At 38.8% G+C, this 13,997-nt stretch overlaps 1 protein-coding gene across 3 annotated transcripts in view; it reads left to right on the top strand.

Moving 5' to 3' along the window:
• The first annotated feature begins 189 nt into the window (after nt 1–189).
• The window catches only part of USP15 (ubiquitin specific peptidase 15), a 61,703-nt gene continuing 47,895 nt past the window's right edge, over nt 190–13,997 (top strand). For all 3 annotated transcript variants that reach the window (XM_010413630.4, XM_019279856.3, XM_010413631.4), the window contains exons 1-2: nt 190–337; nt 11,259–11,386. In XM_010413630.4, the coding sequence (XP_010411932.1) occupies nt 249–337; nt 11,259–11,386 (217 nt within the window). In that variant the 5' untranslated portion in view covers nt 190–248. The remainder of the gene's footprint in view (nt 338–11,258; nt 11,387–13,997) is intronic.

Below are 13,997 nucleotides of genomic sequence, written 5' to 3' on the forward strand. Positions count from 1 at the left end.
GCACGCGTTCAATTACTGCGGGAAATGTCGCGGGAAATGTCGCCCGCGCGTCACCCCCCGGGCGGGGGGAACGGGACGAGCGACCTCCCGGCCGCGAGGGGGCGCTGCGCCACCCGGGCCCGCTCCGGCCCCCGCCCCGCGGCTTCTGGGAAGGGCGGGGCCGCGGCCGCTCCCCGCAGGCGTCACTCCCAGCATGCAGCGCGGCGCGCTCCTGCTCCTGCCGCCGCTGCCGCTGCCGGGCGGAGAAGATGGCGGAGGGAGGCGCGGCGGATCTGGAGACTCAGCGCACGGACGTCGCGGCGCTGCTCAAAACCGCCCTCCGCAAGGGCGACACCTGGTGAGGGAGGAGCGGGGGGGCTCGGGCGAACCGGCGCGGGCGGCGCCCCCCGCCCCCGGGGGCGCTTGGCTGCTGGAGGGACCGACCTCCTTCCCCTCGCCCTCCCCCCACCCGCTCCCGGGGGCGGCTCGACGTCCCTCCCGCTGCCGGGAAAGTGGAGGCGGGTGACAAGGGCAGGGAGGCAGTGCTGTTCCCCGCGCTTCCCGCCGCTCGGTTCCCGCAGCTCCTGCCAGGCGGGGAGCGGCCGCCTGGGTGCGGCGGGGCCTCGGCCTGGGCCGGGCTGCGGACGGGCGGCGGGGAGGCACCGAGGTCAGCGCCCTGCGGGGGAGGGCAGGGAGGGAGCGGCGCGGCTGCCGGGGCGCGCTGCCCGGTGGCAGCCCCGGATGGCGGGCCCGGGGTCCGCAGGGGGCTTGTTTTGGCTGCGCGAGAAGTCCTGAGGTGGGGGAGAAGAGCTCTGCTACCAGGCGTTTCTTCCATTATCCAGGCCGAAATGGCCCCGGCTTCACCTTCAGGTTGTCAGAAATTATATTTGTACCCTGGCCTGGGTGCTCTGATGCCAGTCCGTGGCTGTGATAAGCCTTGAGTTTAAATTTTATTGCGACTGTAAACGTGTTAGCTTCCTAAGAAAGAGTCCCTGAAGGTGCGAATGTATCCTTATGACACTTTTTCGACAATGAACGTTTGAAAAATATGTTTTTCTGGTCAGTCGTAAAATATTTCTTAGTATGCGGTACAAATTGTCAACAGAATAATCCACGGCTGAAAACAATTAGGTTAAATAAGCACCTCTTTTGGGCGTGTATTTGGTAATTGATCTTCTGTAGTTGTAGTTCTATGAGGCTAGGAAATGAGACTATTTTTTAGGAGGGGAAAAAATAAGGAACTGACACTTTTTCCACGACTCAACCTCTTCATCTCTTCCTGTGTGAAACTGTCACCCATAGACAAAGGCTGAAGCATTAACTTACAGAAAATTAACTATGAATACACAGAAGTAGAACTAGCCCACCTCATTTCAGCTGTCATCACTCACTGTTCCAGTTCTATAAAAGACTATATTTAACAGTGTTGATACTGCAGCATGTGTCAGAAGCATACATTCTGATGCATTATTCAAATACTGCTGAGTATATGTTCGGTTTTGGCATACGAACAGACTGCTCTTGAAACTGGAAAAGTGTAAGCAACTAGAAAAAGGAAATGAATTCACATGGTAGTGTTGAAAATGACCAGTGGTAATAAAAGTGTGCTCAGGCTTGATGATTTTCAAGACTGTTTTTTTATGGTTCTGTTGGGTACTTCCCAGGTACTAAAACAATGTCTCAAGCAGTTAATACTGTTCAAAGTGATAGTACTTTTATGACAAGTTGACAGCATGACCGAAACAGTAAGTTTACTGTGCTGTTTACTTTTTTTAGTATGTTCAATATTTTAATACCGAAGAATCAGTTATGTGGGAAAAGCTTCTAAATGTTCTGCTAAAATATATCTAGCTGTGATTGACACTGATATTAGTCAAGTGTTGTGAAACTGAATAAGCTACAGCAAAGTCCCATTTAAGTTTTACTCGTGAACTGTTAAATCAAGCTACATAAATGTGTATTCTTGTGCGTTCATAGGATTTATACTTAGACTGTTCAGCTATCTTCACAAATTAAAGGGTACAGTTAGTCCAAATGCTTTAAGTATTTTGGTATTTATGATTTAGGTATTTTGTCAATGTTTTTTTGGTCTTTTGGGACATCAGCAAGGAAACAACAGTTAAAGTGCTGTAAGCCATGGTTCAGAATTGCATTCATTTAGTAGTAAATACTGCCGCAAAAAATTTCAGCGGTGCCATACCAGCTTGTTCTGTTTGAGCTTTAAAGCACTCAAATGCAGTCCTTTCAAAAAAGCTGGCTTATCCTGACAGTCTTTTCCATGCTCTTCAGAATTTAGAGTGGAGAGAACAATAAGCTACATATGGAAAGTATAAAGCTTTGGGGGTTTTCTCTAACAAAAAAGCAGCTAAAGAATAGGGCAAAGAGAGGCATATCTTAAAAGCATCTATGAAGTGGCTGCTGAATTTCTTCATTAGCTCTTCATGTACGCTGCAGAGAGAAAGAAATAAAATTGACTTGAAATGCAACATTTTTTAGAGTTAGGTATTGGAAAAAGGATTGCTAGTATTATAAACCAGTTGAATAGGTGGTTTAGTAAACTGTAGAGTTTGTTCCATTGGATGTTTTTAAGGGTAGGTTGGGAATAGTGTGCATTAAGCTGTATTGCTCCAATGGACAGACAAGGTTAGTGTCTTTTAACTGCTTTGGCTGCAGGGACAAGATTTTGGGCTAGTTTGTCACAGTGGTCTTTTTTGTATTCTTTATGGGCAGTTAATAAACTCTGAGAGATTGGGGATTCTTCCATCTCTCCATTTATCTTATTTTTCTAAATGTACATTAAATAAACATCAGATTTTTCCGAGAAAGAACTTACTTATTAGTTCTTTTGAGTAATGTTGTCTACTTTCATTAGTAAAGTCAGTATAAAAACTGTACTATTGTTCCATAGAACTTGAATTAATATAAGTTTTACTACTTGCAGTATTATCCAAAGGATCTTCAGGTTCTGTGGTTGAAAGACCTAGACTTCTGTTGAGGAAAAGAAAAAATGCTGCATTTCATTGTATGTCTCACAGTTTTAGTGTCTGATAAGAATACATCTCAGTACTTTGTAATTCTACTGGTGCTTGACAAGTGAGGAGAATTTATTGTCTTGAGATTTTACCCTCTCATTTAGAATGACAAAAATTATTGGTTGTTACAGCTGCAGGCAAATCTGAACTCAATCAGTGTCTTCTACTCCCAGAAATTGAAGAGCTGTTGATGTTCATCAGATTTTTAGGCACAGTATAATTTGTGTGACCAACTGGTCTTGATGATGTCATTTAATGCCTTTGTAGCTGCAGTGATAGTCTTGAGAACCTTGCCAAGTTTTTCTCTTTTTACAGTATCACGGAACTGCAGTTTTCAATACTGAAAGATATTGATCTTGGAACAGTTATGTTATAGAGGGGAAGACTCAGTTTTTCTATGTGACTTCTTGAGTGATTTCTCTGTAATTTCTTCCCCATATTAAGGTGTGATTTCTTGATTTTACCTTTAAAACCACCTTCTGCCCTGACTTCCCTGTAGTTCATGTTCTTCTGTGGCTGTCTTAGAGATGTTGTCTTAGTATCTCGAATATGACATTACAAATACTTTTTTACTCTTGGCTACCTCTTACACACATTGTCCTTCCATGGTCTAGGATATGTAACCACATTTCTCACCTTTAGGTATCACCTGCCAATAAATGTTTAACTTAAAGTGTGTGATAGTGACTTAAAAATAGGTAGCAGCTCAGCAGTCTGTTTTACTACTTCTCTCCTTCTCCCAGAGTTTCCCCACTGTGCTTCTTTCACCTATTGCTTTCCATTTGTGAGTAGATGAGAATATAGAAGTTACTTGTATTTTTAAAAGCAGTAACTTGGATAAGAATTAGGCAGTTACAACTATCACACGGAGTTTATTTAGTGGCTAAGGGAACAAATGCAATTGTTAGATGTTTGAGTAGGGAATACCAAGTAGCAGTACAAATATGTACTGTATACAGAATATATTAGTGAAAAACCATTTTACTGTCCAGTGCTGGTGTCTGTATGTGACAGAAGGTGTTCATTTAAAATGAGTTCAGACATCTCAAAATCTAGTAGGAAAAGTGGAAGCCTTGTCTTTCAGAGAAGAGCTTGGAGAGCCTTTGTCTGTTTTGCTAGAATTTTGAGTCCTGTGCTGAAATACTTACATAAGAGGAAGATGCCTTCTAGGATAAGGATTTTTAGACGAGCAGATAAAGATTTAAGACATTATCTGTAAACTGAAGCTAGTCAGGTTTAGGCCAGAAGGAAGATGTTGATTTTCAGCCCTGTTACCTAATGAGTTTTGGTGCTAGTCATCACTTCACAAGTGATGAGATAGATTCTTAATCTCTTCTTGGTTTTTAAGACTTGCAGATTAGTAAAACCACAGAGGTGCAATATTTTTAGTTTGCAGATGTGTCTGATACACATCACTTCTGAAGTTCTGCTGAGTCTAGGTAGAGTACTGTTGTTATCCATAGAGTGCATTTCTTTGATGGTGAAAAAAATATTCTTTTTTTTAACCTGTGGGAATTTCATTGCCTTTTCAGTTGTAATACTTGGTCACTGAAGAGAGTAAATAAAAATGAAGTGGGGTAAAAATCCTTCCCAGTGAGTGATCAGTAGATAAGAAAAGTTCAGCCTTAAAGGGTTTTTCCTCCAGGAGTGAATTTTTCCACTGAAAACGTATAAGCATTTTAATTCTGGCTGCAATGAAAACTCATGAATCTTGATGAACAGACATCTGTAGCCCTGCTTAAAAACCCTGCAGTGCCCATCATAGATGACAGCCTTGATGCTGAAGTGCTTAGCTTTAATAGCATTTTACACTGTGGTCTTCACAGAACATACTGAGTTGGAAGGGTCCCCCGAAGATCATCAAGTCCAACTCAGCCTAGCACAGGACATCCCCAAGAGTCAGGCCATGTACCTTTTTCTCAGTACTGTCCTCTCAGTGTTTCCCACATTTCATTATCCATCATTGCGTTGTACATGAACGGAATGAGGATGCAACGTTAATGGAAGATTTTACTTGATTTCACTGAGGGCATGATGACATGTCATGGACTTGCACTTCAATAATATTTGGAATGATATTCTAAATTATTTTGATAACTTCACAAAATGAGAAACAAGGAACACTGTGTCAGTGTTCCAAGGATAGATGAGGAGTTGGATGGGTTTTTTTCTTTCAAATGAGGTTTAAGTTGCTGATCTTGACTTTTAAACCTTGTGGTTGAAGTTTGGTGTTAGGTTTCTCTCACTGCATAAGGAATGGTGCTGCATGTGACCAATGGTTTGCAGAGTTTAAATTCTTCTGGACAATACTTACAATAGAGATGAGTAGATGTATTTTTCTTCTGTGAATTGATTAGGTAGAGTGAGAGCATGTTAAAATCATGGTTGCTCCAGGCTTTTGCCTGAAAATTGAAAGTCAAACATTGATTTTTTAGATGATTTTTTAATGAAAAGTCTTTACTTAAATGGAAAATTTGTAAGGGTATACAAAACACTTACATGATTGTTAATATAATGTTCACGCTGAAATTTTAACATAAAATTTCACTCCACTTGTTCTGGCTGAATTGTACTTTTTGGTCGGCCTCTTGGTAGTATGATGAAGAATGTGCTGCTTAGGCTACTGCAGCACATTATGGGAGTGGAGCATGGTGAGCTGTAGTGGGATTTTGATTAGTTGATTTGAAATCTTGGTGCATTTTGTTGAACTAAACACTTAGTTCTGAAGAGGAATCTGAAATACTTAGACTGATTTCTTCAAAACGGTAGGTAAACTCTTATTTTTTTTCTTGTGGATTTACCTATCTTTTGAATAAAAATGGTATAGTTTGTGTGATAGAGTAGAATAGTTGTTACCATTTTGAACTTTAAGAACTTGTTAATTCTGAAAGAAAATTTAATTTGAAGGCATCTATTAATTATGAGTGTATTTAGTCAAGCAATTTTTGTCACCTTAATCAAAGTAGAAATACAGATACAAACCCATTCTTACGTTCTTATTTTTATAGTTGCAGTTGTGCGAGAGCAAAAATCAGATGCTGTGCCTTTAAGCAGGAGTCCTAATTTGCTTTCAGCAACACAGTTGTTCCACTTTGTCCTCTGTATTGCTTAATCTGTACTCATGCACAGTAAGGAGAGTAAAAAAAAATCCTCACCTATCTCTCTGGACAATTTGCACAGTTTTACTGTTAAAAGTGAAATAGCTTCTGTTCAGAAGGTATGATATCCCAGCAGTACACAGTGCAGGAATGGGTGTCTCTCTGTGAAGTGTCTTTATTGCATATTAAAAGTTTCCTGGTTTGATTTTGAATTCAAAGAGCTGATGTATTAGTCAACATAAATAAATCTAGGTTACAGGTTGTTTAATTCTGTCTGTGTGTAACGGTCAAAAGAATTCAGAATGGTTTTGACAGCAGTGGGAAATACCAAGATCTTGGTCATACCATTCAGGTATTTTTCTATCAGCTTGGATGTTGAGGTAAAGAATAAATGCTGTTGTAGTTGTGTGGTGTTGATACTATGTTAATTAGGCTTATTAAGTCAAAATATGCAGTAAATCACAGGTGAACTTGAATGACATTAAATAGTTACAAACCATGGGAGAATTTTAGAAATCAGTTAAGAAGTTTCCTGATAGTGCTTTCTTTTGTTCCGTGAACAATGTCCATGTGGTCATGCAGCTGTGAAATTTTAACACTTCCATAAACTTATAATTTATTTTTATTATTTGTTGATTTTTTATTTAAGAAATGAAGGTGTATTTACAAGTGTTGTAGTAGCTTCATTTTTTTTGTACTTGTAAGTTAATGTACAAAGGCTGTAAGTAATTCCTATTTTGGGCTGCCCTAAGTCTCTACAGTTGATCATTTGGTCATACATAAGGATACGGTCTTCTCTGGTAAATTTGAGTGACCCAATTTTATTGGGTTTGCATGGCAAGGTGTTGGTAGCAGGGTTGTTACAGGGGTGGCTTTTAGGAGAAGCGCCAGAAGCTTCCCTATGTCATACAGAGCCAATGCCAGCCGGCTCCAGATGGACTGACCACTGGCCAAGGCCAAATATCCCAAATTGAAAGGGACCCATAAGGGACATTGAATCCAACTTCCTGTTCTTTGCAGGACTGCCTAAAGCTAAACCATATGGCTAAGAGTGTCATCCAGGTGATCCTTGAACTGACAGGCTTGGTGCTGTAACCATTTCCCTAGGGAGCCTGTTCCAGTGACCAGCCACCCTCTCAGGCTTTTCATGATGTCGAGTATGAACTTCCCCTGTTGCAGCTTCATTCCATTTCCTGATGTTTTATTCCATTATCTGGTATTTCAGAGGACTCTAGAGTGTAAATTGTCCCTTGTATATGATAATCCATTTCAGGCAGGCAAGAAACATTTTACAGAAGAGAGCAGATATATCTTATGAAACAATCTGAAGCTCTGCTAAGAAGTAAACACTGGGTAGTGAAGTAGGCCAGGCTTGAACTGAGAACACATTCACATGTTCTATAGTTTTTGATTCTACTTGCACAAAGAAATACGTAAGTATACATAATATAACCAAGAAAAAAAACTTCTAAAGCTAATTAAACTGTACAAATACTTCCAGTATTATTAATACTGAAAATTCAGTATTTGAGTGTAATTTTCAGCAAATGGTACATGCATGTTTTTGCTTACTTTTAAGTAGAGGTTTGGGACTACTCCAGTGTCTTACGTTATCAACCAGTTGGCTCTAAGTGACTTGGTTGTACTATTTTCTTCAAGCAATTTGTGGTTACTTACTTATTTGAAATGTCTGTAAATGTCAGGTATCTGCTGCTTTAGAGTTAACCAGTTCATTTTGCTGTGCAGATGTCTTCGTTTTTAAGGTTTGTCCCTCAAAGCAGAATATCTAGAAATTTGAGACTGTTCTTGTCTTTAATCTTTATTACAAATCCTCCAGGTTTGTTTCACCCTGGAAGATGGATTGGTTATCCTGCTCATTAGCTTAACTGATGACATCCTAGAGAGCAGAATTTGTGTTTCCTGGTTGAGTGAAATCTCGATTCTGTCAGATAACAAACATTTCTTAATCATAATTCTAAAAAATGGATAGGCCATATATTTTAACTTTGTTAAAGTTAAAATGGGGTAGCCTTCTCGGTGAGGTCCACAGTTCAAGAAACTACTGTAGCATTAGATTCATTTGAAACTCCTTCCTGCATCAGGTAATGGTAACAAAAATAAAGGCCAAGTTTAATATACATATATTTTAGGTCTCTGTTTTAGTAATGCATGGTATGCTATTTTTGTATCTGGGACAACACACATTACAGTGAAGTGTATCTGGTCCAAGTGCATACCCCAAGTTTTTAAATATTTTTTCCTTAAAAAGGATCAGATATCATTTAAGAAATGAGGGTTTAGCAGATGTAGTTCTGTTTACTTGAGCTGTGTATTTTCTTCTTAAATTATTGGATGTCCTTCATAGGTAATATTTAGTTTTCGGGTGTTTGATTTTATCATGGATATTATAACATTGACAAAAAGATAAATTAAGTTGCCTTCCTATGGTTTTCCTTCTCTTATGCAGATGAGTAGTCTTGTTGATCTTGGTGACAATACTATATTGAATGTGTTTGTAGAATCAAAAACTCTAAGTTGTAAATCTCTGATTATTGCTTTTCCCATTCATGCTAAGTAGTATGGATTTTAGCTACAGAAGTGCTTTAGCAGATTGATTGATTCCCCTTGTGCTCCTTTTTTTTTTCCTTCCCCTCCATAATCTTTAATGTGTCATATCCTTCTTGCATAAAATGCATATGGCATTTGAACGCAAATTTCTGGTTTCCCTAATCTTACTGGAAAAGTAGTGTTTCATCTCTTGATTAAGAGCAAGTTCTTGTAATGGAGTGTTCTGGTTTTGGCCAGGACAGACTTAATTTTTCCACGGTGAGGGCATGGAGCCTGGAGCCCAGCCCCGGGCACGTCCAGGTTGTTATGCTCTACCAGCCCCAGGGGTGGGAGTCGAGGGCTCTTGTTTGGGAGAAGCGGGGTGTGGCTTCAGGTTGAGAAAAGGCATGGGGAGGGGGAGACCCATCCACCATTGCTCATTGTCGCCCAGGGTGAGCATTTTGCATGTAAATCACCCTCTTTTCTCCTCTTCTGTTATTGATATTGTTGCTGTTACTGTTTGTGTTTCTTATCTCATTGCTGTTTCCAGTAAATTGCAGTTATCTCAGCCTGTAATCTCTGCTTTTTGTGGAGGGGGGGAAGAGGAGTAGTTTTTTTGGTTTTGGTCAGAGTACTAAATTCGGGAATACCATTCTTAAACCAGGATAAGAGAGAAGATTACAGCTACTGTGACTATGTTCAATAATACTTTTCTCACCTGTACCAGATTTCTATTGAAGCAAAAGTAGCCAAATGTACATTAAAACGTATAAATGTATTAATATGTGTAAAACATAGGTATACATGTGCATGCACATACTGCCTGTAGCCAGTAATTCACTGTAAGAATTCACATCTATAGTGTCTGCTAGCATTTTTCAAAATACCTATGTGCTTTTTTTTTTACTTGGCCAAATAAATTCAATAAACCTTTCTTTTCCATGTAATTTCCATGTAATGTGTGTTACCTCTACTTTGTGGTAAAGGAACTTGACTGTGCTGTTTAGTTCTTATCATAATTACATGCTTGCATGATTTATAAGTGGGCTTTCAGCTTTCTTTATACAAGAAATATTAAGCTCCTATTTGAGCCTGTAAGTACAAATTCCTAAATGTGAAGGGAAGTGATGAAAGATTTTTTGGACTTAGTGTTAGGAAAGAAATGTAACAGCATTTCTGTTAGGGGTGGCCCTAAAGAGATATTGCACAGCACATTTTGGTTGGTGGCAAAATTAATTGGATATGGAATAAGAAAGCTGATGAAGTGTTGAAATAGATAATGTTGAATATTTAAAATCTAGAACAGTGGACCCCAAGCTTTCTCACACTGTTAAATTTGGTTATCAAAAATTTGTATTAATCACTGTTACTGGGATGTGATAAGACATTTAACACAGAGCATTTGAAAAGTAGAATAATTATATGGGAACAGTAATTTCTTAAGCATTAATTAAAACAAAGGCAGTTTGCCTGTATGATGGTTTCTCTTCTGTGTACAGTTGTATCTTCTTAAGATTCATAGTTCATTCAAATGTAGATCAAGAAAATAGAAGCCATGGGATAAGGCTGGCAGGTTTGGTGGTGACTGCATTCATAACCACATACAGTTACAGCTTTTAGGGAATAGAGCTGGATGGCTGCAGCAGAAGAGAAAGGGGAGGATGCTGTTGGCCTTAGGTATGTTCATGAGAATGAAAACTTAGTGTATAAAGCAGAAGGCAAGGGCATGTCAGATTAATCAGATTCAGTTTCATCCTAAGGTAGTAGCAAAAGGTTTGGGACAGACCAGGCAGAAGAAGATGAATGCTTTTAGGAAGGAGAAATAATGCATATGGTATCTTAAAAAAAATTAAAATCTGAGCATCACTGAACAAGTTTGGTATCTCGATCTTAAAGAAATTCTGGACGAAAAGGTATAAAATGTACATATCACAGGACTTTGTAAAAGCCAGGCTGGGACAATAGTTTAATCTGGACAGAAATACTGTGGAGCTGAGATTAGAGATATAATCGCTTTATATGGAAGTATGATGTTGATAATGATTTGTAGGAAGAACATCTAGTCCTCCATCAAAAGCAGAGCATTTACTGCTTGTGTTGATGTTGACTCAGAGGAGGAAAACACCGTCTCTGGTTCTTGACAAGGTATCAGAGTTCTGAAGTTTTTTAAGTTGCATATGACTGTTATAAATAAAACTCCAGCAAGTAGACAATTCTTCACTGAAAGTTCTCTCTCACTTTCTAAAAGGTCTGTCTAATTATAGAGATTTAACTTGAATCTCCTGAATTTGAAAATCAAGAACAGCAATTAAAGATGACAATCGTTCATGCTCAAAAGGGAAATGTTTTTTCAACTTGCCATTTCTCAGCCTCTTATACATTGTATTGGCAGTCTTGCAAAACTGTACGTGGCACTGTTAGTGAGATCTTTATTTGACCACAGTTGAAGTCCTCACTGGTAGGAGATGCTGATAATGGTTAGCAGAACAGAGAGAAAAGCATTGTCATTTCACAAGACTGATGAATGCTGGTGCATTATCATGAATGAGGTAGGAAGTAGTAGCATCCTAGTAATTAATAGATATGTCTTCTTCCTTTTAAGGTATCTAGTGGATAGTCGCTGGTTCAAACAGTGGAAAAAATATGTTGGTTTTGACAGCTGGGACAAATACCAGATGGGAGATCAGAATGTGTACCCTGGTCCTATTGATAACTCTGGACTTCTCAAAGGTAACTGCTTCTGACTGTGAAATAAGCAAATAGTACATTAAGTGCAAAATTGTCACAGGTAGTTCATCTTTTGAAGTTGGCAGTGTAAATTAACCTCATCATATATAAAGTTAAAAATTTTGGTTTCTTTTCAGACCATGACAAGGGAACTGGATTAGATTTCCCTAATGAATCACAATTTTATAAATACAATTATTGGAACTTCTTTGTAATGGTAATAAAATATGTAATAATGTACAAATTCCTGGTTTATAATGAGATTTTGGGTTATCTTGAGAACTGAAAATTAGTCAAGTTGATAAAAGGTAGCTTGAGTTCACCATTATTTCCCTTTTTTTGGTAGCTTAACCAAATTGGGTGATTTAAAATAGACACTTAAGTTGAGCTCTAAAACTTCCTTCGGTAAATGAGCCCCAAGCCCTTACTTTAGTTCTGGAACAACTGAAGAAGTGGTATTATGCAGTTCAGTGACTTTCACACAACTTGTTTGAAGTGATAGAGGATAATTTCCTATTTTCTTTATGGTCTTTTAAGTATGTTAAACTCTGTCACTGCTGTAATTATTCAGGTCTGACTGACTTTTGCTGAACCATAGTCAAATTTGTGAACACAGGTCTCAGAATACTTTCCCACATATTTTAATCTTCATGTCAAATTCTGTATTTAATGTTCAGCAACAAAATACTATTAGAGATGTTAATATTTAATCTGCAAAATCTAGCAGATACAAAATTGAGCAGGTAATTGCTTTTCTTCTTTGCAGTTACAGGTAATGTAATACTACTGCATATTCTATTGGCACACAGTAATACCTTTTTTCCAACTTCATGGGGTTTATGATGAACTCTTGACTTTCTTAATTCAAAACTTCTGTAATTAGTGTCTCATTATTTTACGAATTCAATGTTAAAGATGATTGCGTCTTTCATAAAACTTGTCATACCATGTTCTACTGATTGTCAGTGTGAATGAGTGTGTATATCTGACACTGACCAGTGCCTTTGTAGAAGGTGCTGTATTGTTGTATACATCTATATGTTCTCTTCCATCCAGAAACTTTAGGGTGTTTTTGCTGCAGGTGAGTATTATGTTTTGTTTTCTGGAACATGAGGATCTAGGTCTTTTGTACGTTTTTGTAGTAAATCTTGCAGTGAGGCAGGGATGTTCAGATGGTACATCTCAGCTGACGTCAGATGTAGCAACATCTTTTTATCCTCAGTGAGGTAGCATCAGCTTGTTCCCTCTTCTGTGCCTTTCCTTTCAAAAATACATGATTTCTAGTTGTGCCAAACTGTTCATCTGTACCATTTATAACTTAATCTCCATACATGTTGAGATTATGTTTAAAGTTACTGTTGTTATGAAGCCTACTTTAAGGTTAGCTGTCCAAATTTGAGGTCATGTTAGCCATTTTCCTAAAAGCTCCTGAAAACCTGAATTCTGTTGTATTTGACGCTACTAGTGCCCCTTTCAAAAGAAACAGTATCAGAGTTTGTAAACTTCACTATTTGCTCATTCATGGTTCTAAACTAAGGCTCTGCCTTGGCAGTGATTCCATGCATTCTGTTACCTTCCAACATCTACCCTTTCTGTGTAAAGGTAGTTTTAATAAGGCCATTAGTGCCCGCCAGATAGTAGCTTTCTCTTTCACCCACTGCAGAGCAGCAATCTTCTGTACTAGGTTTTACATGTAGCATAAACTCAACCTGAAAATGCTTGGATTTTAATCTTGTCTTTAACACATAGTATGCTGTCATTGCTCTCATGCTACTCTCCTTAAAAATATGCATCAGATATAAAGAATAAAATAATCTCAAATGGGCATGCTTTCTCAAATATTCTGCAGTGTAATGCAGTGATAAGGAAAACAGTAATTGAATTCATGAAAGACTGATTCTAGGAAACTGAAGCAGTATGTTGTGCTTATATTACTTCAATGCTTCTCCATTGTTTCCAGAACATTTGGATGTTGTGAGAGCCATGAAAAGTAACAGGTAGAGATTTCAGTTAATCTCAACATGGGCAAAAAATGTTGAAAGTGATGGAATGCACGTGTCATCTTCAAAAGAAGAGATATATAGTCAAAGAGGGCACAAGGAAGTAGTTACTTAGAGTAGCTGATTGTTCATCATAGAAGACGGTGTTGTATATGAGGAACTGAATTGTCAGAGTCAGGCTACCTGTTCAATGGTTCTGAAAAAAATTATACTAGAAGAAATGTTGGTATTTTTAGGAGGTGATAGAATCCAAATTACACCTTCTCACTATATAAGATCAGTGCAGAAATACCATATGAGTCTTGTGAAGAGTTACGTAGACCTGAGGATGTGCTTGTGGATTTCTCCGCACACTGTGCTCCCAGTTATAATGTGATACTTCCACATGGAAAGACAGCTGCTCTAAATATCTGAGGCTCACAGTGGCTCCCATCTGGAATCACCTCTTAGGCCTAAAAGATAACTGCTAGTAATAAGGATTGAACCAAAGCTAAAAGCATGCTAGTTACCTAAAGAGATTCCAAGTTGTGCTTCATTCAAGTGCAGTGTCTCCCCTTCTCTGTGAAAAATTTTGTAGTGACTGTTTCCAGAGCACATAGGATCTTTTGAATAGG

The sequence above is a fragment of the Corvus cornix genome, chromosome 1A (genome assembly GCF_000738735.6).
Source record: "Corvus cornix cornix isolate S_Up_H32 chromosome 1A, ASM73873v5, whole genome shotgun sequence".
Lineage (NCBI taxonomy): Eukaryota > Metazoa > Chordata > Aves > Passeriformes > Corvidae > Corvus > Corvus cornix.